At 38.8% G+C, this 26,679-nt stretch overlaps 1 protein-coding gene across 3 annotated transcripts in view; it reads right to left on the minus strand.

Moving 5' to 3' along the window:
• NCKAP5 (NCK associated protein 5) overlaps positions 1–26,679 on the minus strand; it is an 881,281-nt gene that overhangs the window by 121,987 nt on the left and 732,615 nt on the right. For all 3 annotated transcript variants that reach the window (XM_045826267.1, XM_045826268.1, XM_045826269.1), the window contains 2 exons: positions 7,734–7,835; positions 2,817–3,005 (listed from right to left, as the gene is read on the minus strand). In XM_045826267.1, the coding sequence (XP_045682223.1) occupies positions 2,817–3,005; positions 7,734–7,835 (291 nt within the window). The remainder of the gene's footprint in view (positions 1–2,816; positions 3,006–7,733; positions 7,836–26,679) is intronic.

A 26,679-nucleotide genomic window follows, 5' to 3' on the forward strand; every position in this document is an offset into this window, starting at 1 on the left:
ACCTAGCAAGAACTTGAAAAAGGCTGACTTGATGTGTTCAGCCTCTGCCCACCTGCCTCCTTCCTGCCTTTCCAGAGTCTTCCCACACTGTGGTTTAATTCATCCCAGGGCCAGTGGCACAAATGTCCCCGGACCCAGGATCTCTGCCTGGGGAGATTAGCTACATTCTTCAGTTTTCCACAGGAGGTTATGGTATTCAATAACTTGAGAAAAGTTTGGAACAATTTTGAAACTGGAAATAAAAAAGCATGGATCCCTGTAGGAGAGACCAAGGAATGGAGTAGGTATTTCCCACAGGCAGCTTCATTCTTTGTGGAAAGTTGGAAGAGCTTTGCAGTGGGAGCAGTTGGATGAGAGATGCTGCTAAGGCAGAGGCCTGGGTTTAATGTCCATAGACCATTTCTGTTTCTTAACTGGACAACAGTTCTACACATTTTTAAAAAGGGTATTCTTGATCTTAGTGGGAACAAGTGCATCTCAACAACTGGAACAATTTCTCTGCGTCTTAGGCTGATTCAACAAGGCCAATATAGCCAAATGGTTAAGAGTGAAGGTTCTGGAACCAACTGCCCAGCTCTGTCACTGCCTATGACATCTTGGACTAGTTCCTTAATTTCTCCGCATCTCAGTTTACTCATCTATAAAATGGGGGGAGGGCGATTGGAGGACCTATTTAATAAGCCATCTTGCACATTCAATGAGCCCATACTTATGAAGAGTGTGAATAGCTGTGTGGCACATGGTAATCACTCATTCATTAGGCCAGAATTTTCCATGTAGGGCAGGCTAATGCATTTCATGCAGGCTTCTTTTCTGTTTCTAAACAAAACAGTACCAGAAAAAATACTTGTAGACTAAAAAAGAGGCATTGGCCATATATTTATTAATATGTAAGTTAATTATATTCAAAATCAAAGCACATTATATATTTATTATATAAGTTATTCCAAAAGAGTACTTGGTACGTAGTAAGAACTATAGAACTTCCTTAAATAGCATACATTTAAAATGTCTTTGCAGGACTGGGTCTCATTCCCTGAGTCCCTGAGAATTGGGACTTTCCTCTGTGAGATATGATGGGTGTGCTGGTACTCCCTGACCATTCTGAGCCAGGACCTTTTCAAATCTCCAGATCATGGACCCGGAGTATGTCTGAAATGTCTTAAGGGCCTTATTGCTCCTTTTTTCAAAAAAGAGGTTTCCCTAGAAGATCAAGGACTGTTCTAATTGGAAGAATTTCAGAAGAATGAGAGATAGAGAGGGAGAGCGAGAGAGAGAAAGAGAGAAAGGGAGGGAGGAAGGGAGAGAGGGAGGAAGGAAGAGAGAGAGAGAGAGAGCAAGAAAGAGAGAGAGAGAGGAAGGAAGGAAGGGAGGGAGGGAGAAAGAAAGAAAGAAAGAAAGAAAAAAAGTTCTCAGAAGGGGAGAATGAAAGAGTGTGAGAGTAAAAACAGCAGAGCAAGAGGTTCTGGGAGCCAATAATATTCACAAAGAGAGGGGACAAAGTCTTCTCTGTCTGGTAAGAGCCAGGTCCCTAGCAGTCATTCTTCATAACTCCAAACATCTCCTTCAAAGGAACAGTTTTGATAACGCAGCAGGCTCCTCACTTTGTATTAGAAGTCTGAGTCCAAGGGAATAAGCTCTAAATTCAAGTTAAAAATCTTTCTCTGAGTTCTTGACAAAGAGTATGACAAAACTACCCCTCACCAATATTTCCTGGCAGTTTGAATTTCCTGGTTTCTATGCTCCTGGAATTGTAAACTTAAATTATAAGAATGAGAAAAAATAACTTGCAAATAGTCTGATTTGGGATTTCAATTCCCTTTTACTCTTTGCTTTTCTTCAACACTAGGAAACTGAAAACAGCTATTTCAAACACTTGGCCTATACCACCGTGCAAGGATATTTATAAAAAGCATGAAGGAATCTTTGGTTGTGTGAGCCCACTTTGCAGATGGAGTCATTACAGCAGTAGAGTTATTTAAAAACCTGCAAAAGGGATGCCTGGCAACTAAATAGGGACATGCCAACCCCCACTGAGCTGTGGTGCCTGTCGTCTTCCATGGTATTTTCTATTATGCCACCCTCTGACTTACAATCAATTAGTGTTTTAATTACATTGAGCAGAGGAGGTTAATAATAATACATGATACTTCCGAGCAATAAATTCCTACAAAGTGAATGATACTTCCAAAACTTTGGGCCATTTATTGAGATAATCCACTACTCTCTCTTTTCTCTAGGAAACAACAACAACAACAACATCAACAACATTCTCTTTGAGTTCTCATGGATGCTCAGTCTGGCATGGCTTGGCAAGTGGTCTTGCTGACTCTCAACTGCAGTGGACAGTAACAAGTGTCTCTGGGCATTACAGTGATGGAGGATGTCCATAAAACTAATGGGAAATGTCTGAGTTGATCTGAGGTGTGGTCAGTTCTATTAGGCCAGGGTTCCAGGTTCCAGGTTGATAGAAACCTGTAAACTCAGTGGGCTCTGCCAAAGCACAGAAAGGAAATGTTTTCCTCTTCCCAACTCCCTTCCATGAGGTCCAAGTAATTCGCAGTCAAATCAATATTCCACTTCTCATGTGCTTTGTAACTTCTGACAAGCAGCTCAAGCTTTTTTGAGCCAGATTCCTCTGCAGAATGGGGAGAATAACATTTCTCTGTATAGTTTTTGTGAGGAGTAAATGAACAGGTGCTCAGAAAAATGGCCATTTCCTTCTTAGCCCTCCTTCCCACCTCCCACCTTCCTACTAGAAGAAGATTCTTTTCTGGTTCACACTGGTGCTGAAGTACCTAGAAAAGAGGCCTTACTCTTTTTCTGATGTTCTTCCCATCATGCCACGTGTATGAGGAGCCGCTGGAATACTCGCTGCAGGTGCTCGAAAGAGATAGTTCACTGCTGCTACAGCTATTGCGAGGGCAGAGATGAGCAGGGGTGACAACTCCCAGGCCAGGGCATTTCAGAGCAGGGGTTCCTGATTTTGTGTTCAGCTGGCATTCCTGAAAACATAGGAAACCTGTGAGCTAGGGTTTTGCTTTGGGGAAATAAATATGAACTCAACCTCATAATGAGGCATAAGTGAATAGAACAAATTAATCTCTTAGAGCTATATTTATTCTTTTGAAAAGTGAATAATGATAATACTGCCTATCTTATAGGGTTGCTGCAGGGACCAAGTGAGGTTCTAGATGGCAAGCATATAGCACACTAACTGGAGTAAGTAGGTGCTTAATTGGTGAGAGGTACCATCTTCATTAGGTAAAAGTCTCACAATGGTAGTTTCCCATTTTATCCAGTTATAGTGGTGAAAGAATTAGATCAATATCAAAACATGACTCTAATGCTATGAAAGGAAGCAAACAGAGTAACATCTTTGGTTGGAGTTCAAGAGCATGAGTACCAGCCCGGGAGTCTAGCACCTTGGATACATACTGCCATTAGACATGAGACTTTGAGCAAAAAACAAACAAACAAACAAACAAAATTTAACTTCCATGATCCTTAATGTCTTCATTTGTAGAGTGGAGCAGTTCTACCAGATTACCCCTGGTTCCTTATGGCTCTGATGCATCATTCTAAGTCAGGAATCAAATGCCTGGAGCATTTCTATACCACCTGCCAGGAAGCCATGTACAGTGGAACACCAGCCTCAGGACTAAGGAGGTTCTATTGTAAAAGATAATGGGACTTTTCATATCAGTTGGCTGTCCAAATAATAAAGACTATCTTATCAAATAGATCTGGTTTCCTAGCAGAAGATGCAGGTAGTTCAAATTCTAGAGGGTCTACAAAGAACATGGGTGACAAAGTTGTAAACATCCCAACACCTCTCAACAGGCACTTTATAGGCTCCTAATGTAACAGATGAAGCAACACAACTGGACAGGTTAAACTAATTTAGCATCCCAACCATGGGAATGGAATCTCTCCATTACTGTCTAATTCCAGTCTCCTATCTATATAAATCTTTGTCTCAGAAACTCTTTGATGGGGACCCATCTGTCTTTGTGTCACTTGCAGAATGGCAAAACCACTTACTTATGCAATCTATTAACACTTTATGGGTGCTTTTAGTACCTGAGTACTTATCAGTGTTCTCCAAATGCAATTCCAACTGACAGTGACTAAACACCAGCTTGGGGAATGAAGGTAATGCTACTCTGAAAGTACTTGTAGTAAATATGAAATCCCTACATAAGGACAGAGGGTATGATTAATTTGCTGTCTAATCAATATCCATAATTCTTAGTAATGTTAGATTTCCAGGGTTAGACAACTGCCTTGCTATCGATACTTCATTTTTGCTGCATAACAGTCTGTTTAAGTGACCTTAAAAATGCCAAAAAAAGTTACTACTCTGTTTTTCCCCTTGAAATTTGACTCTAAATATCATTAAAAGGAAAACTTGTCTTTAAATCCAGTTTTTAATGATATCTATTGATTTATGACCTTGTTTAGTGCTGGATATAACTTAAGGGGTATTCATATTTATTTATCAACAGATGCCTCCAAGCAATGGTCCTATTGCACAGGAATACCTGGCATTTAGACTGCAGCCACTGTGTACATGTGAAATATGCCCTGAGAGAACTCTCAGAAAGACACATCACTCTCCACTTCTACTTGTGTGCTTTCTATTTTCTCCATTTTGTTCTTTCATATTTGGTTGCTTTGAGTTAGCAGAGTGGTGGTTTTACTTAGGAGTGACTTTGCCCTGACAGATTTGACTACTATCCAGAGAGAGATTGTGTCTGTTTCCTGAGAAGCCATCCAGACCTAAGCTTCTCCAATGGCCTATTTTCACACTCTGCGTGGCTTTCCATTAGAGTTTATAGTCTATCTTTTCCCAGGATACTGAAGTTCGTATGTGATTTTCCTGTCTTTCCCACCTATCCCTTCCCACTACACCTATCAAAATTAAACCTATTTTTACACCTTAACTCCATTCCCAGGCCTCTTTTAACAAATATGTGTCCTTGCCCAGTTGATGCCCATGTGTGTGCCTATGGTACAGATGCTGGTTAAGATGACAGGAAATTAGAACTCTGAACATTAGCTGGAGAAAGAACTGCTGCCCCTCCCTTGGTCTTGACCTTGAGATGTCCAGATGTGATAGAAGATAATTCAGGAAGATGAGAAAAGCCCATCAATGTCATGGAGGCAGATGGGGTCAGGGTGGTTAAGCAGAGAAGTGTCTACTAAGCCAGGCTTTTCACACTTTAATGTGAACACAATTCATCCAGGATCTTGTTTAACGCAGATTCTAATTTAGTAATTCTGAGGTGGGACCTAAGATGTACTTTTAACAAATTCACAGATGCTTCAAATGTGGCTGGTTCAGGACCTGTGCCTTCTGTAGAAAGGCCCCAGGAGAAGCTATGAGAGGATCTACTTCTTATGTGAATCTTGTGGTAGCATGTTGTGTCATCTCACAGCCTGATCTGAACTGAGCTGAGGCAGGACCAAAGGAATGACCTGAGCCCATCCATTGGCTAGTGGAATGGGGTATGTGTGTGTGTTTGGGTGACTATAGGGTAATTCCTTGCAAAAAAGGAAGAAGGGGCTAGTCCTTCCTACTGGGACATTCTCCCACCATTCTTCTACCTTAGACAATCAATGTTTGAAGGTAATAGTGGACCAGAATCCGACATCACAGATGCAAATGAACTCTTTTTCCTGCAGTTTTTTTTTCTTTATCAGCACATGATTATCATATAGGATAATCTGCTCCACTGAGTAACTTTCTGTGATTGAGTGCTTCAACGCTAAGGCCATTTATTTTGTTTAAGTGCTGGTTATTCCCCTCGCTAATTTTGACCTTGGGAAAAATTACTTAACCCATCCATGCCTCAATTTCTTTCTTTGTAAATGGAAATAATGAAAACACCTACCACATATGATTATTGTTAAGTTTGAATAGCCCCTGACATATAGCAATACTTGGTAAGTTTTAGGCGTTGCTACTGTTTTTTTAAAAGATTTTTTATTTATTCATTTTTAGAGAAAGGGGAAGGGAGGGAGAAAGAGAGGGAAAGAAACGTCAATGTGCGGTTGCCTCTCGCAGCACCCCCTTCCAGACCCTGGCCCACAACCCAGGCATGTGGCCTGACTGGGAATAGAACTGGTGACCCTTTGGTTTGCAGGCCAGCACTCAACTCACTGAACCACACCAGCCAGGGCAGGTGTTGCTACTATTATTAAAAATGTTTTTATATATGTATATCTTCACTCTTTAACCAGATCCTAAGTTTGCAGCCTCCCTAAGGAAATCCATATGATACTTCTTGATACACCATCATTGTCTGATGCCTTGTATGTAGGAATTGTGATGAGCAATAGCCAAGAACGGGTGCATTTTGTTTCTAGGGGTCACTGGTGTGAGCTGCTAGAGAGACATAGATGTCTCCATCTTCGTCATGTTTTTCTGTGGCTGTGGCATGGCACCACATATTTACAAAGAATAGAAGAGGGCTAAAGCAGCAGAGATCGTACTATTGCCAATATTGTTAGCAAGTATTTTCTTAAGTACATTTCCAAAAACATTCAGAAATATAAGAGAAACATAATTATGCTCATTTTCAGATGGGGAAACTGAAGCATTAAGGAGTTAATATCTAAGGTCACCAAGCCAACATAAGATTCTGATGTCAGACCCAGGTCCTAGTCACTACGCTATATACTAAGGCCCTGAACAACACCAGGATGCCTAGACATATACAGACCACCAAGCATCCTACTGAGAATGGTTATTATTAGTAATAGATAATGATTATAATTAAAATTCTTTTCAAAAATGTATATTGGCTTCCACTGCAACATCATCTTGTTTTGATTTACTTGGCAAAATATACCCCATTTACATTATTTAAAGTGTATTTTAGATTATTATCTTGAATCATTTGTATGCTTTAACATTCTAACTTTGAAAAATACAATGCAAAACTCATAATTTTAATTAAAAAAGGAGAAAGAAAATGAAGGTAAGTGTTTCTTGGCTAAAAACTGCACACTTAAAATATTCCTGACCTTCAGGCTATATTATAGATTGGATGCCATTACAGTATTCATAAATATTTAAAGTGACAGAATTCCACTAAAATTTCATTCCAATCTAATTTGAGAATATTTACCTTTGAAATTGAATATACTAGCTAACTTATAAAATTATACAGTAAAGTAAAAAGCCAGTTATCCACAATGTTCATCTATCATTGTTTTAAGCTTAATATTTTTCATTGTATATTTACTTGGCTCTGGTATTTTTCAAGTTAGTTTTGTATGTCAGTGATAGTTAAGGCGATGCAGGTTAAAGTTTTGCCATATAAGCACAAAGCTAACCCTGGCTAAAGAAAAAAAATGTACAGCCCATAAATTTTTAAAAGTTCATACATAATATATCATAAAGGTAGGATGACTAATATGGAGCATGGGCTTTAATAAAAAGCTCCTTGACCATTTCGCAGACACTTTGAGATGTAATCAATACCCAAAAAGGTATCCCAGGGAGAAAGCCAGGATTTATGATATTTTTGCCAAGAGTGACATTTTTTGCTCACTCTCTCAGCTGGAGGACATGATACTGAATTTCAGAGAACACAAGAAAGGAAAGCATTTTATCTGTCTGACAATGCTTCAAGGGTGCACTCTATGGTTCACTTGTGACATCATATTTGATAGAAGGGAAATAATAACCTAAACAAGTATTCTGAAAGCAACAGGAAACTCACATGCATCTTCACATTATTTTGTGATTGCATCAGACTTTGGCTTCTTTCCACATCGGAAAGCAAATCTCCGGATGAAAGATCTAAGATGCGAGAGTGAAGTTTCTAGGTAAAAACAAGCAGAAACATTGAATCATGATGATTTAATTGTTTGTTTCAAAATCCTACCTTGGACAGGTAAATCTCAAAAGAGTTGACATTTCTAGATTGGATAATACATGTTCTGACTCAAAAATGTTTATTCTAGTTTATTGGTGTTCTATACACATGCATGTACAAATTATAACTTATAAACAATAATCACACTTTACAGCCTGTCAATCTATGATGAAAAATAAGCTCTGGGAAAAAATAAGTTGTAGCTGGAAGATAAGTAGCAAGAAAACTGCGAATACTCCAATGCACTTAGTGGCTAATGTGAAAATTAACTTTTAATATTCACATGAAAAACAATCACCATGTTAACCTTATTATGTTGAGCAGTAGTTAAAATCTGAGCAAATAATTATAAAAGTGACCTTATTTCTAAACAGCATTGATCTTCTGAAAACTTCCTTTGGACACATTTTAACTCAAAGTCATTAATGTCATCTGTTAGGAACAATTAATGTGAATGAAAAATAATTGCATCAGGGATTTGGGGACTTAGATTTTGGGCATTAACATGCATACACTATTTGATAATATACTTAATTCTTTATTTCAGCTTTGCTTGGGAGGTCTGCTAAACCAGGGACATTTCACTATATTAATCTTTATACTAATTACTGAGGCTTTTCTGTGGACATTACATTTGATCTATTTAATTGCAAATACAATAAAACTTGTGATTTTTGTCTAATGTTTCTGCTAGGCTGATGGCATTTAAAAATTGTACTTGTAGTCTAGTTTCTCTTGGTTGCAACTTTTGTGACTTCAAACAATATAAAAATCGAATTGAGTGGGTAAATGATGTGGTTGAGCATGCCTCCTACACCTCTGAAAAAGTTTTCCTCTTTCTTTTCTTCCCCAGAAAGGCCTTACTGAACACTGATGTTGATCCAGGAACTGCCTGTGATTCCTGGCCACTAATTAACACTGGGATCATCTCAGAGTGCAGGGGCACCCTTTGTCCCAGCAGATCTACCATGCTGTCAGCAGGGACAGTCAAGTTCACCAAAATGAGGCAAATTCACTCTGTTACCCACTTGACTGCCCTCAGGCTGAACTTGTGTGACAGCCCTGTGGACTTGTTGAGTTGGTCACTCAACAAAAGTTTACTCTGAGCCCCTGAAGGATGAGTGCTGTTCTTGCCCTGCACTGCCTCCTTCTGCAGGAACGAAGGCATTTTCTCAGCTAAGGATCAGTTCTCCTTGTTGGTTCAGTTGCCGATCACTACCTGCTTCAGACCTACAGTCTTGCATCTTCCAGTTCATGTTTGTGAAATTTATTTCACCAAAAGGGTAGAAATCGTAAACGGGTTGCCTGTCATTTTGAAAAATCTAATTTCCCCAACAAAGCTAAGGCATTAGTAGATACCTTGAACCAGGATGTTTTTTCTGCCCGATTTTTATAATCCTTATTTCAAACTCCTTCTACAACCTGAGTTTTCCAGGGGCAAAGACTGCTCAATTCCCAAGACCTGGCACAATGTGTAATACTCAGCAAGCACCCAACTGCTTGTCTATTAAGACAAGATGTCCCTGTACTTCTCCAACCAACACATAAGTTTGAAAGACTGGGTAAGTGCCAAAAGAATCATAATTTTCTGAAACCTAAGAATGCATTTATCAACATGCAAAAAGTCCAAGAAGTTATGGGAAATGACATTCAACAAAAAATAATGAACTTGAGTGGTATATCATGTGATTTGGGGGAAGAGTTCTTATAGATTAGCTTTCTGACTTCTCATTCAGTTTATCATTACATTTCACTCTTTCTTATCAGATATATGATGTCATCCTTTTGGCTTTCTGCATGAATATATATGTATGTGTAAACCCATCCTCTTAATAATGTTACATTTCAGCAGTTTTTATTCAAATAGTCAGTTTCCTCAGTTGATATAGGGAAGGTCAGGTTGGAAAGGGGACAGATCCTAGGGAAGGGGCCAAGAGAACTGAGTTCCAGCTCTGTCTAAGGCACAGGTTTTAACAGATATTGGGAATGTAATTGCACATCTCTGTCTCAGATCCCTCACCTGTATTAGAGAAGTAGAAGTGGCTATTTAACCTACGTCACAGGTAGGCAGAGGTATTGTCATTGACAGAAAGAATAATAAATAGGATAGTATGTTCAAATTCACACAGCTGTACACCAATTAATTGTTATATCTAAGAGTTGGTGGTAGGTAATTTCTTAAAGGCTAAGATACAAATGAATCATGTGTTGTTATAGTTTCCCTGTGTAAAGTAAATAAAAATTAACTTGAAAAATAAATCTACTGTGTTAAGGCAGTAGGGAAGAAAATGGTAGGTAAATATCGTTCTTTCACAAAACTTCCCTTAAATAACCACAAAAGCTCACTAGCCCATAGATGTTACACTTTTTATAATAAGAATTTTAATGAAAGGCTTATATTTTCACACATACACACACACACACACACTATACACACACACACACACACACACACATATAATTTATAATAAACATTTTCTCATAGGCAGAGAGAGAATACAAGTGCAAGAAAGCAAGGACATCACTTCTCAAACAGTAATGGTGATGTTGTCTGTGCTTAATTTGAGTCTCAGTGAAAAGGAGGTAGAATGAATATATAGGAAATAAAACTAAAGCAGTATCTTTTGGAACATGTCTTCTTGGACAAGAGAAACAAAAAGCAAAAATAAACAAATGAAAGTACATCAAAAGGAAAATCTTTTGCATAGCAAAGGAAACCATCAACAAAACAAAATGGAAGAAGATATATTCAATAAGGGGTATCCAAAATTTATAAGGAACCTGTACAACTCAACATTGAAAAGCCCCACAAACAATCTTATTAAAAGTTAGACAAAGAATCTGAATAAACACTTCTACAAAGACAACATACAGATGGCCAACAGACATGAAAATGTGCTCAACATCACTAATCATCAGAGCGATGCAAGTTAAAACCTCAATGAGATATTACCTCTTACCTGTCAGAGTGTCTATCTTCAAAAATCAACAAACAACAAGAGTTGGAGGGAATATGGAGAAAAGGGAACCCTAGTGCACTATCAGTGGGATTGCAGACTGGTGCAGCCACTGCAGAAAACAGGGTGGTGGTTCCTCAGAGAATTAAAAATAGAACTACCATGTGACCAATTTCACTTCTGAGTACCTCAAGAAAATAAAAATACTAAATCAAAAAGATTCATGTGCCCTTTTTTATTGTGGCATTATTTACAATAGCAAGATATGAAAGCAATCTAGGTGTCCATTGGAAAAAAAAACATAGGTTTATATACGCAATGGAATATTAGTTATAAAAAAGAATGAAATATTACTATTTGTGACAATATGGATGGACCTAGCAGGTATTATGCTAAGTGAAATAAGTCAGACAGTGAAAGAAAAATACTGTATGATCTCACTTATGTGTGGAATAAAAACAAACAAACAAACAAACAAACAACCAGAAACACTCATGAATACAGAGAACAAACTAATGGTTCCCAGAGAGAAGGGGTGTGCGGTAATGGGTGAAAAAGGTAAAGAGAATATGAGGTATGAATTTCTAGTTATAAGTAAGTCACAGGGAATACAGTCAATAATGTTGTAATAGATTTGTACGGTGACAGATGGTTACTAGACTTATTGTGGTGATCACATCATAAGGAATGTAAATGTTGAATCTCTATGTTGTACACCTGAAACTATATAAAATATTATATATCAATTATACTTTGATAATTTTTTAAAAGTTTTCAGAAAGTATAAGTGACAGGAGGATACCATGATCTCTTTAAAAAAGCCCACCTACTTAGAGAACAAACTCTGCATCACATACTTACCCATAGTTCATGTTTACTGTTAGCATCTATTATAAAATCTCTCACCTGAAATACTTCAAACTTGAAATCTTTAACCTACAAATCTGGATAAATCCTGGATTTGGACATGAATTTTTTAATGTTTTAGATAAGAAAGATAGAAAGGTTATTCAGTATAGGTTTGAAATTTCCCTCACATTATCTCTTACCTTATCTCAGTAACTGAGATTCCACTTCTGTCTTAGACATAGAGACTCCTAACCACACATTTCCAAACCAGAGGTCACTGAGGTCTTTTAGATAAAATGCTTCCTTTGAAGATGCACAGTCTATGCCTCCTTTCACGCCAGACAAGTTTCATTGTTTCTTCAATGGGTCCCCCTCACTTCCCAGCTGATGCTTTTATCTTTCCAACCAATCTAAACCCTGCCCATATTCAGGACTGCACTCACACCCTCTTGCAAGGTTGTCCATTACCTCCAGCCCACAGTGGATTCCTCACCTGGATGGATGACATCACCCCATCCTCCCCCTCATTTTGGCCCATTATCTGAAGTGAACAATTGCTTAATTTGTCCTGCATCTAGGGTGTATTTTCCTAAAAGTTTTCAAATCTATGAAAATGCAGGCCAAACCCTGTATTTCCTTTTTTTTCATTTTTTAAATTTATTTTTTAATATATTTTGATTATGCTATTACAGTTGTCCCATTATCCCCCTTCATTCCCCTCCACCCCACACACTCTCTCCCACCCACATTTCCCCCCTTTAGTTCATGTCCATGTGTCATAAGTTCTTTAGCTTCTACATTTCCCATACTATTCTTGCCCTCCCTCTGTCTATTTTCTACCTACCATCTATGCTACTTATTCTCCGCACCTTTTCCCCCTCTCTCCTCCCACTCACCTGTTGCTAACCCTCCATGTGATCTCCATTTCTGTGATTCTGTTCCTGTTCTAATTGTTTGCTTGGTTTGTTTTTGTTTTAGGTGTGGTTGTTAATAAGTGTGAATTTGCTATCATTTTACTATACATATTTTTTATCTTCTTTTTCTTAGATAAATCCCTTTAACATTTCATAAAACAAGGGCTTGGTGATGATGAACTTTTTTAACTTGACCTTATCTGGGAAGCACTTGATCTGCCCTTCCACTCTAAATGAAAGCTTTGCTGGATAGAGTAATCTTGGATGTAGGTCCTTGCCTTTCATGACTTAGAATACTTCTTTCCAGGCCCTTCTTGCCTGTGAGGTCTCTTTTGAGAAATCAGCTGACAGTCTTATGGGAACTACTTTGTAGGTTACTGTCTCCTTATCTCTTACTGCTTCTAGGATTCTCTTCTTCATTTGTATCTTGACTAATGTAATTATGATGTGCCTTGGTGTGTTCCTCCTTGGGTCCAAATTCTTTGGGACTCTGAGCTCCCTGGACTTCCTGGAAGTCTATTTCCTTTGCCAGATTGGGGAAGTTCTCCTTTATTATTTGTTCAAATAACTTTTCCACTTGTTTTTCCTCTTCTCCTTCTGGTACCCCTATAATTTGGATGTTGGAATGTTTAAAGATGTCCTGGAGGTTCCTAAGTCTCTCCTCCTTTTTTTGAATTCTTGTTTCTTCATTCTTTTCTGGTTGAATGCTTATTTCTTCCTTCTGGTCCACACTGTTGATTTGAGTCCCCGTTTCCTTCCTATCACTATTTATTCCCTGTGCATTTTCCTTCATTTCACTTAGTATAGACTTCATTTTTTTCATCTAATTTGCGACCAAATTCAACCAATTCTGTGAGCATCTTGATCACCAGTGCTTTGAACTGTGCATCTGATAGGTTGGCTATCTCTTGGTCGCCTAGTTGTATTTGCTGTGGAGCTTTGATCTGTTCTTCCATGTGAGCCACTTTTTTTTTGTCTTGTCACACCTGTATGTATGCAGGGCGGAGCCTTAGGTGTTCACCAGGGCGGGGCAACTCATGTCTCTGGGTTGTGACAGTGTATGTGGGTGTGGGGTCCAAGAGGGAACAATGGCGCTTGCTCCAAACTCCATCAAACTTCAGTCCCTTCCACCGCTTCCCCCCAAGCAAACTGGGCCTTTCTGGTGCTAATTCCTGTGTGGATGGGCTTATGCATGTTCTAGGACCCGTGGGTCTGTCCAACGAACTCTCCTGTGAGACTGGGAGTTTCTCTTGATGCCACCTCAACCCCCACACGAGTTTTCAGTCAGAGGCTTTGAGGCTTTATTTCCCTGTGCTGGAACCCTGGGTTGTGTGGTCTGTCTCATTCCCCAGTTGTTCCTCCTGGTTTTTCTGCATGTGAATGTGGGACTACCTGGTCCACCAGCCACTGCCTTGCCATAAGTCCTCTCCACCCAGCTGCCCATCTCCAGTCCTCCTACCAGTCTGGATGAATGTTTCTTCTTTAACTCCTGATTGTCCGACTTCCATACAGTTCAATTTTCTATCAGTTCTGATTGTTATTCTGTTTCTAAATTGTTGTTGTCCCTATCTTGTGTGAGGAGACACAGTGTGTCTACCTATGCCTCCATCTTGGCCAGCTGATCCAAACCCTATATTTCTGCTTTGTCTCTGTAGCAGGGACTGGCTAGTTGTCATGGAACCTATTCCCCCTTCCTCTGGGCACTCATCTAGACTGCATTTCCCAGCCTCCTTTGCAGTTAAATGTGGCCATGTGACATGATAAACTCTAGCCAATGGAGTGTGAGCAAAAGTGATGTTTGTCCTGTTCCATGAATATCTCCAGCTTGCAGTGTTCCATTTCCTTTCCCTTTCTACCAGTTTAATGCAGCCAACTCAGCATAGCAATCTCAGGAGCCATATATTAAAGATGGAGCTGCTAGGTGAAAGGAGTTTAGGTTCCTGAATTGTGAACTAGAAGAAAGTCACCTGGGGATCAGAGATACCTCTTTTGGGCTTTCTATAAGGAAGAAATAAACTTACATTGTGTGTGACCCATTATTCATTTGGGGGTCTGTTGGCTATCATGGCTAATATTAACCAGGCTGATCTAGTTCTCCTCTGAGATAAGCACTCACCTATATCCTGCAGCATATAGGTTAGCGACTCAATCAATACACACACATAAAGGTTTCCCCTGCTATCTGAAAGGAAAGCATTCCTGTGAAACTTTGTATGTCAAAGCGATGTAGAATGAAGAAGCAATTGCCTTTAGTTTACATGGAAACATTTAAGAGCATTTCCAGAACCAAAATTCAACAGACACACAGTGTCTTCGTTTTGTTCACCACTATTGAAACACTTAATTATGTCCAGTTCTACATAAGTGCAACACCCTTATGAGCCCCCTTAGGCTTTTCCGACACCCTAGGACACATCTTCCTAAAAGATGCACAAAATAAATTGAGATAAAGCCCAGATACTCGCAAACACAGCTCAAAGCTGTGGTACTTGATGCTGAGATGCTGAGTGTGGATCCCTGGGGAAGGAGCTTGGTGGGGCCACTCTCCCTGCTGGGGTGCACACTGCTGCTAATGGCTTCAGCAAAACAATGCTGAATGCTATTTTCACTTTTCATCTCTTTCTTTAAAAGCAAAAAGCTTCTTTGGATATCTTTTGGTTAATAAAAACATGTGTTAATGCATGTCTTTGGTTAAAGTGAGGTGGTATAAAGCAAACTTTTGGAAAGAAGGGGATACCTGTATTCACATATATATATATACACACACACATTATATATACAATAAATTCATGCACACATTTACACATGTGTATATAATGTTTATATTAGCAGATGGAGACAACATCTTACACTGAGGACTTCCAGCTTCAGAGGGAAAGGTCTATGTTCTGTCAATATGCAGTGCCATCAGCGGGAATCTGAGTGATGAGCTAAGGTACATTGCAATCCATAGTCAGAACACATGCCTCATGACAGTGTAAACTACAAAACTCAGCTTTGCAGACCTGGCAATGACAGGGCAGCCAATGCCAGATCCACACACTAGGTTAGTAATATTGGGTGGATGACCCAACATTCAGTCAGTCAGCTCCAGGTTCTCTGTACATTTCCTAATCTGTAAGTCAAGGCAGAGAAATGCCCCCCTTGTTGGACTGAGCCCAGGACTGACTGTCCTTACTCTGGCAGTGGGCAGGTGCAGCAACCCTGCAGGGTGGTGGGTGTTGATGCTACCACTCTCAACTCAATGTTGGCCATGGAGCCGGAGATGAAGGGGCTCTCAGGCCTTTCAGAGCAGGGCTGGAGCACCAGGTTTCCACTTTCTGGTTCTCCTCGCTTATGCCACTGTAGGTATTTGGATGTTCAGTGAAGGTTTGTTGCATTTAATAGAATTCTGCCTGTGAGTTTTTTCTCTCTATGGAGATGATGTCTTCAAGGCTTTGAGTGCTAAGGTCAGGAAGACACTGTGTCCTTGTTTAGTGGCACAAGGTGACAGTAGAAAGCAGATCTTTATCTGAGAAATTTGGGCAGAGTGGAAAACTAGGATGGAAAAATCAAGTAAAATAGGTGATGAACAGCTTTTCTATTTACTTTCTGAAGTCTGAGAAGAAATGTGTGAATTTTTTTATGTCAGGATTTCAGAAGTTATTGACTCAATTTAAGATGTAAAAAGGGAAACCCAAATGGATCATTTAACCATTGCTTCCTTCTCTTCACTCAGATTTGGAGAGAGAACTAATCTGAAACCATAATCATGCATGTAATTATTTTCCCCTCTAGCTATTAAAAGCCAAATATCTATACAAAAGAGAAGCCATAAGAGTGAATATGGCATGCATCTGATTAATGGACTCTACCAACACAAGTAATTCAGATTCAGCCAACAGAAAGTGGGTGTGAATTGCTGCTTTTAATCTCATCTGCTTCAATCCCCTTGATAGAGTCCTTTGTGGATACTATACAGGATTGGTATCCTGAGTCTACCTCAGTCCTGGTCCTGTTTTATATTCCCCAGAGCTGTTTTTTCCCCCCTGTGGAAAAGCTCTCTCAATCAAAAAGGATGTCTCCTATGCCCACAATTCTTGAATTCTTGTTCATTTATGAGGTAAGAAGTGTGTTATTGTCACATGACCTGGTGTTGAATCTTCTTTCCAACCACATTTCCCTGAATTCTACACACAATACACTCCATCCATTAGAAGGTATTTTTCTACTCTCAAAAGTTCGTGGTGGGATATTTAGAGAAGGAGTAGAGGAATTTTCTGGACTCTTCCTCCTCACTACTGGTATCTTTAACCATTCAGCACTCTCCCCAAGGGATGGATTCCTGGCAGCCTCCCAGATTACTTGCTGCTCATGCACAATCCTCACCAGCTCCTGCATGTTCCTCATTTGAGTGCTGTGGCTCCCACTGTCATGGCTGGTTGTGCATTTGGACTTGGCCTTGTTTAGGGATCAGCATCCCTCACAAATCTGGTGGTCTGGATACTAGGTGGAATTTTTGAATGAAGAATTTATTGCTTTTTCAGCTTTAGCTTTGTTTTCAAATCCCCATGTGTACTTTGGAGAGCTGCTCTCAATTTACAACTTCCAGAAAGCTTCTTAGAGTCCCACTTCTGCTCCCTCAACTCAGTCCCAGGCTGGCCCAGGGCCTTATGTTTCATCCCCTTTAATCCCATCACAAGGCAGGTGAGTCTAGATTGAGCTATTAAGAAACCCTCTGAGCATCTTTTGATATTGCTAACTGCATGTGATCCCCTGTGATTTCAACTTTCTGTATATCCTCTATTACAAAGGTAGAAAACATTTGTGGTGGATTTAATATATGTTTAAGAGACTTGTTCTACATATGGCTCTGAATTAGACATATCCAGGTGAATAAGCTTTGTTCCTTCTGTTGGGTAATAAGGCAATTTTCATAGGTATACCTAAGGCTCTGAAAGAAAGCTCAAGGAAATCTCCCCAAATAGCTCAAAATAGCTCAGAGTTTGATTTAGATAATTTTTCTTTGGAAGCTTTACTCACCAAATGATCATCCCAAATTCTAAGTTTTAGCTATTCACATACTAGCCTTATATTTTTACTTACATTTTTGCCTTACACAGAAATGTAATTTTTTCATCAGCCTTTTCAAAACCCATCAAGCGATACTGTGGTAGACCCTCAGTTCACATTTCACAGGTTTCATTCTATTCCATTAAGAATTTATTATAAAATTGAATATTATATAACTGCATATTACATAACTGAGTATTATATGGTCATTTGTAAAACTTACAAAAATTTGAGCCTAGGGAAAAATCTTTTTGGATAAAAGCTGATGTTTAATTAATTATGCCATTATTTCCATTTTGGGATATAAAGATAAAACATAACACCTGCATTCAGTCATTTTGCTGATGCAACACAGAGTATGCCTTTCGAATGTTCTCCTAAAGTCCCTTTAAAAAATGTCCATCAAGATTTGATCTCACTTCAGAGTCTGAAATTTTTATAGCTAATTTTTCTTTCTTTTTTGCCACCCACAGAAGTCCTTGCTGCAATGATTATTTTCCCTGACAATGTGTAGGCTTGCCTTGCATATCAATCTTTAGGTGCCCCGAGTGGATTCTGCTCTGCTCTGGATGGTGCCTCTGCAAATGACATGGTTCTACATCCTCTTTTCTACTTCTCTGGATCCAAGGTTATAAAATGCTTTTGAAACAATTACTCCACAGCTATATTCAAAACCTTCTTCAAGGGTCTCTGCTACCATGACAACCTGATTATTCGGTGGTTGCCTAAGGGAGCAGCATTTGGTTTGGTGACTAGGAAGTATTATTTGGGGTCTCTGCAGCTCATACTGATGACTGGAGTATCCCAAATCTGCCCTGTCTTCCGAAACTACATTAACACTGCCCTGCGGACCTGAAGGGTAAGAACCAGCAGAAAGATGGATGAGGATGCAAACAGCAGACCTTGCCCTCGGGAGCTGCCACTCTAATTAGTACAAGAAAAATTTATGAAGCATCTACTATGTATGGAGTTTTGATTATGAACTATGAACAGACTCAAGGAAGCTAATTAGTGGAGCCTATAATATCAATGAGGAGCCTAAATACACAGATGAGGGGGAATAAAAACAAGATTTTTTAAGGTAGAATATGCAACAGAGACCTTGGTATAAAGTAAAGGTGATATGGAGGCAGAAGTGGGGCTTGATTTGGGGTTAATGTAGTAACACAGTTAAATATAAATAAGATAATATTCTGTACAGGTAACAAGGGCTTAGCTCTCAATCTTAAGCTCCTAAATATCTTTGTCTCTTTAGACACACATATACACACAATCAGAAACAATCAGAAATATTCAATACATAGCGGCAAAGCGACAGTGCTGGGAAACAGGGCACAAGGTTAGGGCTTCCAGGGCAGGTCACTCAGTCCTGTGGCAGCTGGAGAGACAGTGCCCACGAGTGATTCACACTTGCTTGCCTGCCTGTGGATGCTAAGGCTCTCTGAAGCCTCTTGTCTCCTTATGACTCTGATCCGAGAGAGGAAGTGACTCAGCACAGCCTGCACCTATTCTGGAATCTATGACATACAGAAGTGCCTTGAAATTTCCATTTTTATAACTAATTACTTTAACAGGTACTTTAATAAGTGCTTTCTCATTGTCCTGCTGTTTTGTAAAATTGTCTGCATGGCACTTTACATTATTAATCAAGCTTTATTTTTCAAATGTCTCCTGGATTTCTGTAGCTTTTTGCTTTTTATGAGTGGGGAAACAATTATTTTCCTTTGATTTCATGGAAATAAAGGGATTAGGGGGAAATAAAATAACTTGACCTTCTTCTTTACCAGACCAATAGAAATTGTATCAGAGGTCACTGGAGTCCAAGGTACCATATATTTGGAAGAAATGAAATAGCTTCTGCCCTGTGGAGAAGGGGAAACTATGTACAGTCCTTTCTCTAATCTTATCTCACCTTAGCCTGTGTGGAAGCTATTATCTTAATTTTTAGAAATGAAGAACTCAAGATAACTAAAGCTAAGAAAGGTTTCCAATGTCCCAAGTTTATATTCCAATAAATGGAAGAGCCAAGATTCTCAGATCTGCCTTCCCTCTAAACCCAAACTCTATCACATTCTGCTTGCTTTTGCCCTGGAAGAAGGGAACTGATACCCTCAATGGTCTCTTTTACAAACTGAGATGCTTATTTCTACCTAAGTGCTAAAGCCCATTATTTGGGTTTCTCCCATCAGATGAACTATGTCGCTTTGGTGATTTTCCAGCTCAAATCTTTTATCAGAGGCAGATAATTGAAAAGAAATTATAACAACACCACCAGCAACAACAATAGTTTTGAACATTTACTGAGCTCTTTTTAGTACCAAATATGTGTTTCATATATATTATCCTTTTAAATCCTATTGTGATCCCCCAAGAGGACTATGATTCTCCTCATTTTACAGGTGAAAAAACTGAGCTACAGAGTTAAAAATCTTGCCTAAGATCACATAAATAGTATCTAAATTCCAAACAGTCTGACTACAGAGTTCATACTCTTAATTCTACAATTAATCTGAGTAATGATAGTATATTATGAACAATTACTAAAACAAGACTATAAATTAATTAGACAAGATGATCTACATAGGATTAAAAAGATACCTTCAAGTGCAATGTAATGTCTTTTCTTACTATACTCAAACATAATTCATTCATTTATTCAAAAATATACTTCCCTCCGTATCATTATTATTATTTGTATTTGTAATATTACTAGTATTGGTGATGTTGTTATTTCTTAGATCTCTACATTTTTCCAGGGAAACATAAATTTGTATATAAATTTGCATCTATTTAACTGAAAAATAAAACTAAGGAGAAAAACAGCAAACATTTATTGAGTGCTCGATACATGCTGGTAATGTTCAAAGTGCTTATATTAATTTTTTTTCTTATTTAATCCTTACAATCACTTAACAAGATAGAAACTACTATGACCTCATTTTCAAAATGAGAAAACTAAAAAACATAAGGAGCTAAGGAGTTGTTCAGGTCAGGAATTTGAAGCTGGACACAGGCTTCAGGGCTACACCTTGTGACATTTTCTGCACTGTGTTGTTTTATTGAGAGTATGATAATGAAAAAGCACAGTTCCTGCTACCAAGTACCCTAAATGTTATGTGCCATAGAAACCTCAGCAGGCGGCTCCAGGAGGACTTTTCCCTGCAAAGCAGTAACTGAGATGAAATTTTAAAAACAAGAAATGACCACTTAGGTGAAGGAGACAAGACAGAAAAAAAGCGGGGATGGGGGAGGCTTTGGGGTAGAAACTATGCAAAGGCCTGAAGGTAAGAAAGAGTGTGACATTTTTCTGCAAATACTGGGTGGTTCAAAAATGTTTGTTTTTTTTCCATAAGACGGTTCTAGTAGCACTCCATTGTCTTTAACTTCATTTGAAAAAATTTCATTAGATTATATTGTAATTGCTGTCATATCAGTATGCACTAAAAAAGATAAAAATTGTCAGGGGAGAGAGGTGAGGATGGCTGGGATTGGGGAAAGGGGTGGGCAGTAAATGCAGACAACTATACTTGAACAACAATAAATAATTAAAAAAAGCAAATTTTACCTAATGGAAATATATAGAACTCTGTATTCAGCAACTGAATTTATATTCTTTTTCACATAATTATTTATTCCCACTTGGCATTTGAATTTCATTAAAAATAGATGGCAAAGTTTTTGTTTAAAAAAATAAATCCAAATAAGAAATAGATAAAAAAATCAAAATTGGTGAATTTTTGTGTAGTCATTTTAATATTGAAGATAGAAGAAAATAAGCAACATTTTCAGCATATTATGTTTTATTATTTCAAAGAAGGTAAAAACACAACTGAAATGCAAAAAATGATTTGTGCAGTATATGGTGACTGATGAAATGTGTCAAAAGTGGTTTGTGAAGTTTGGTGCTAGAGATTCTCACTGGACAACGCTCCATTGTCAGGTAGAGCAGTTGAAGTTGATAGTTATCAAATTGAGACATTGAGAACAATCAACATTATACAACGTGGGAGATAACTGACATACTCAAAATATCCAAACTGAGTGTTGAAAATTGTTGGGAGCCACCCTGCCTGATTTCAGGAGCTGTAACCCCCATGGCTAAGGTTGAGTGAGTGACCTTAGGGCCATAAGACACTAAGGAGACAAAGCTTATCTCACTGGCAGGAGCACTGCTTCTGCTCCTTTTTCTATAACTGGCCCCCAATGCTTGATCAGTTAGCCAATGATGGGTAAGATTCCCCAAGCGGGGAACAATCTAAGACAGTCATGATCACGTGGAGTCCCCAGGGAAGGACTTGGGAGGCTATGGAGAAAGGGGGTGACGGACCCTCACCCCTCGGCTTTGACAAAGCCTGAGTCCTCATTCTGTCTGTGAGAAGTCTCCTAATTTCTTGGCTGCCTTTCCTTCTCTTCCTGACTTAATCCTTAAACAATGAGAGAGGGAGGTGCAGTCCTGTGCTGGAAAGGGCAGGTTTCCTGAATCAGGCCTGAGAATGAATACAGAAACTCCTGTGAAACCTGCTTTGCTAAGAATGCTCTTAATTAAATGATAAAGACCCACACAGGAAATGAGTTTGTTTCCCAAAGTTTTGTATCCCTTTATCTAACAGATCCTGACTCAGAATAAGCCCTCATAGTTCTTTTTATGCTATCTATTGTTTGATACTTACTGCCTGACAATGATTAATAAGCTGTACCTGTATTCCTGCGCAAAACCCCCAATAAAAGCCTGTGTAGGCAAGGGCGTGGGCGCTCTCCTCTTGAGAGAGTTGCCAGGCTGCTCTGAGGCACCCTCTCCTTGAGAAGAGAGCTGTGCCATCCCTTTTCCTCCACAGGACTCAGTAGTCCATGTGAATTTATCTCATGTCTCATCCATAATGCTGAAGAAACTGTGGGCTGGTGTCCGCGCCAGAAAATCACTTGCACCAACTTGTTTATGTTAATTGCTTTGATGTTTGGGCTCCATATAAGTGAAGAAAACCCTTCTTGAGCATATTGCCACATGCAATTCTCTACTGAAACATAAAGAAAATATTTTTTTTTAGAAACAAATTGTGATGGGTAATGAGAAGTGGATACTTTGCAATAATATGGAATGGAAGAGATTGTGGGGCAAGTAAAGTGAACCACCACCAACCACACCAAAGGTCAATCTTCATCCAAAGAAGGTGATGTTGTATATATGGTGGGATTGGAAGGGCGTTCTTTATTAATAGCTCCTTCTGGGAAACCAAACGATTACAAATTCCAACAAGTTCTGCTCCCAATCAGACCAAGTAAAAGCAGTACTTGATGAATAGCATCCAGAATTAGTCAACAGAAAAGAGAGTCATCCATAAGGATAACACAAGACCACATGTTTTTTGATGACTAGGCAAAAACTGTTACAGCTTGGATGGGAAGTTCTGATCCATCCACTGTATTCAACAGACATTGCATCTTTGGATTTCCATTTATTTTGGTCTTTACAAAATTCTCTTAATGGAAAAAATTTCAATTCCCTGGAAGACTTCAAAATGTACCTGAATGAGTTCTTTGCTCAAAAAGATAAAAATTTTGGGAAGATGGAATTATGAAGTTTCCTGAAAGATGGCAGAAGGTAGTGGAATGAAACAGTGAATATGTTGTTTCATAAAGTTATTGGTGAAAATTAAAACTGTGTTTTTTATTTCTACTTAAAAAAGGAATGAATGTTTTAGCCAGCCCAATGGTTCAACAAGACTGTAGAGGGAAATTCAAGGGGGAAAAGTGGTGAGTTACACCATAAGTAAATAAATAACAGAGCTGAGATTAAAATCCAGCACTCTCTCCAAAATGCATGCTTTTTCTTTTACTCATTTGCCCATACACATTTTTTTTCTTAATGCTGAGCTTCGCTGTGGGACTCCATTACCTTTACCTATGTTGACAAAGAAGAGGCCTAGAAGAAGATACTAGAAGGACCCTCAGAGGGAATGGAGATGCTGTGGAGACACACAGAGCTTTTATGCCTTCTTGGTGTGCTTTTTCCTTAAAGGAGTGGCAGGGGTTTAATCTAAGATCCTCACTCATGTTGCATGGTAGAATAGTGCAAATCACAGCCAGCAGCACTCCAGGAATCTCTAATCACTGATTCTGGAGACAGAGGGTAACTCCTGTGATGCCAAATGTTTCCATATACTATCTGGGCTGTGCAGGAAACCAGATCTGGGTCCTGCTCTGGTCTTGCAACTACAATGAGGAAACATTGAAATCAAACAATTATTGCTTAACACTAGTGCATAATTTCCCAGGTAGGGGAAATGCCTTGTCACTGTTTCGGAGAACCCTCCAAAATACACATAAAATTATTTATAAGATGGGTGTCTTCTCTCATTATTACAAGAAAGAAGAGAACAAATGAAATTCAGACTGTGGGAGATTACATAACCTCTGGCTTACCTTAACAGGCTGCAAGATACACTCTCACAAAACTTCCCTGCATGGGAGCTTGGCTAAGAACCAGGTCAGAGTGTTGTTGATGAAAATCACCTCTGTGACCTGCACTCCTCTGCATTTTACAGCACAATGTCCTAGTGTCCTGGCTCTCATACGACAAGTTGCTGGAATCATGTTCACTTTACACCATTTTGAAGACATAATGTAAATGCAATTTTTGGCTAAATGTTTAATGAAGGCCTATAGTATCACCTCTTTTGACAGTCAGTCAGTACTAGGTTGTGCACTATCAGGGTTTTAGACCTTTTTTTACTTCAGTTTGCTTTACAGCTTTTGTTGCTACAGATGGCCATCATATTTCCCCTGTAGTTTTATCCCCACAGCAGTTTTAAAATCCCTTGTTACTTTATGCTATGGAAAGAAATGCCTCATGGTATCATAAACAGCATTGAAAATTATTATTTATGTGGCTTCCTAATAGCAATTTGAAATATAGGACATAAAATTACTAGCTTACAATATTGTTTAGTATTAGCAGTGGGAAAGGTAATATGTAAAACAGACATTAAAGGATTAGCTATAAAATACATTTCACTAAGCTTAATCATTGCTTGGCAAATGGCAGTTTCCAGCTATTACATAGGATTTATCAAGTCAAGTGGATTTATTTTTATTTTTCTATTAGTTTGCTTAATATATTCTGTATTTAAATTTCAATTTTGTTTTTTTTTTCAGACATATTAGGAGAAGCTGTTGAAAAAAAGACTCTAAGACAGAAATAAAGCCAGACTTTCAAGTCAAAATTGCTCCTTAGTTTTCCCAGCAAATCCTCCAGGGAGTTAAAGACTCAATTGTAACATCTAAGAGAAAAGTACATGGTTATGATAGTACAAATATTTGTATGACAGATTAGGGAGTTAGAAGAGCATCAGAAAATTCAGTAAAAAGGCATATCCTCCACAAGACATGAGATGATATTCCCACTGTTTTTGCTTTAGACTACACGAGCACACAACACTGTTCTAATCAAGCATGTTCAGTAAACAGTATGAACAGGCACTGAAAAAGAAAGTGGGAAAAGAAATTCCTAATCTTCTAGGGTGGAAATTGTGAAGTATTAAATGGATATTTGATGCATAAATACAAATAACATAATCTCCCTATTTTCTTCTGAGACAGTCTTAAATTACCATAATCCTAAAATTATTCTGTCTTCTCAAATCTGTACAGATTTGCTAATTTTCATAAACTGCTTTCATGGAAACTTTCTTAAAAGATCCAAAGTAATCTATCTTTGAGCTTTCCTTTCATTGCATATCATGTAGCATTTTCAACTTCACAGAATATCAAAAATGAGTTCTTATTTTTCAAAGGAATTGGTTATGGATCTATAAATAACTATACAAAGAAATGAGCACTATTGAGAAAAGATTCATTTTAGAAACTATGGGGAATCCAAATTTCCCAAAAGTAACACTTACTGTAAAAGTAAGGGTCTGCTTTGAACACTTGTTAGCAATCAGCTGATTTGAAAGACAAGTTTTTTCTCAGACTGTGAGTTGAAGACTACAACAAATACTTCTCTTTAAATACTCCATGTTAATAATTCCAGGGACTTCAAAACATGTATTACATTTAATTTTCTATATTTAATTTTCAGCTGTTTTATGTGGGGTGGTAAAATTTCTTTCCATAAATACTTCTCCATTGATCAAAAACTAATGAAATATATGCCCTTGAACCTTTCAGTACATTAAAATACAATAATTACATAAAATATGCATCACTTATTCAGAAAGCCAATAGCTGAAACACAGACAATGTCATCTGGGCCAGTCTGTCATCAATCTACACTAGAGTGAAGTTAAGGTCCACAGGCCACAGCCATGTTCACTGCAACAACTCCATTAACTGGAATCCAGTGGGCCCAAACCTTTCATTAGCTGACATAGTATTTAAAACAGAACTTCTGGCCAAGTTGGAGCCATAGGTAGACATACTGTACATCCTCACACAACCAAAAGAAGGAGAACAACAAATTTTAAAACAAAAAACAACCAGAACTGACAGAAAATTGTTCTGTATGGAAGTCCAACAACCAAGGAGTGAAAGAAGAAACATTCATCCAGACTGGTAGGAGGGCTGGAGATGGGCAGCTGGGTGGAGAGGACTTAGGGCAAGGCAGTGGCTGGTGGACCAGGTAGTCCCACATTCACGTGCAGATAAACCAGGAGGAACAACTGGGGAATGAGACAGACCACACAACCCAGGGTTCCAGCACAGGGAAATAAAGCCTCAAAGCCTCTGACTGAAAACTCATGTGGGGGTTGAGGTGGCATCAAGAGAAACTCCCAGCCTCACAGGAGAGTTTGTTGGAGGTACCCACAGGCTCCTACAACGTACAAAAACTCACCTACCTGGTAATCAGTGCCAGAAGGGCCCAATTTGATTTCAGGCAGCAGGGGAAGTGACTGAAAACCGGCAGAGAGTGGAGCAAGAGGAACTGTTCCCTCTTGGACCCCTCCCCCACATACAGCATCAGAACATAGCCACATGAGTTGTCCTGCCCTGGTGAACACCTAAGGCTCCACCTCTTACTAT

The sequence above is a fragment of the Phyllostomus hastatus genome, unplaced genomic scaffold (assembly GCF_019186645.2).
Source record: "Phyllostomus hastatus isolate PE091 unplaced genomic scaffold, TTU_PhHast_1.1 phas_scaffold_60, whole genome shotgun sequence".
NCBI classification, from domain to species: Eukaryota; Metazoa; Chordata; class Mammalia; order Chiroptera; family Phyllostomidae; genus Phyllostomus; species Phyllostomus hastatus.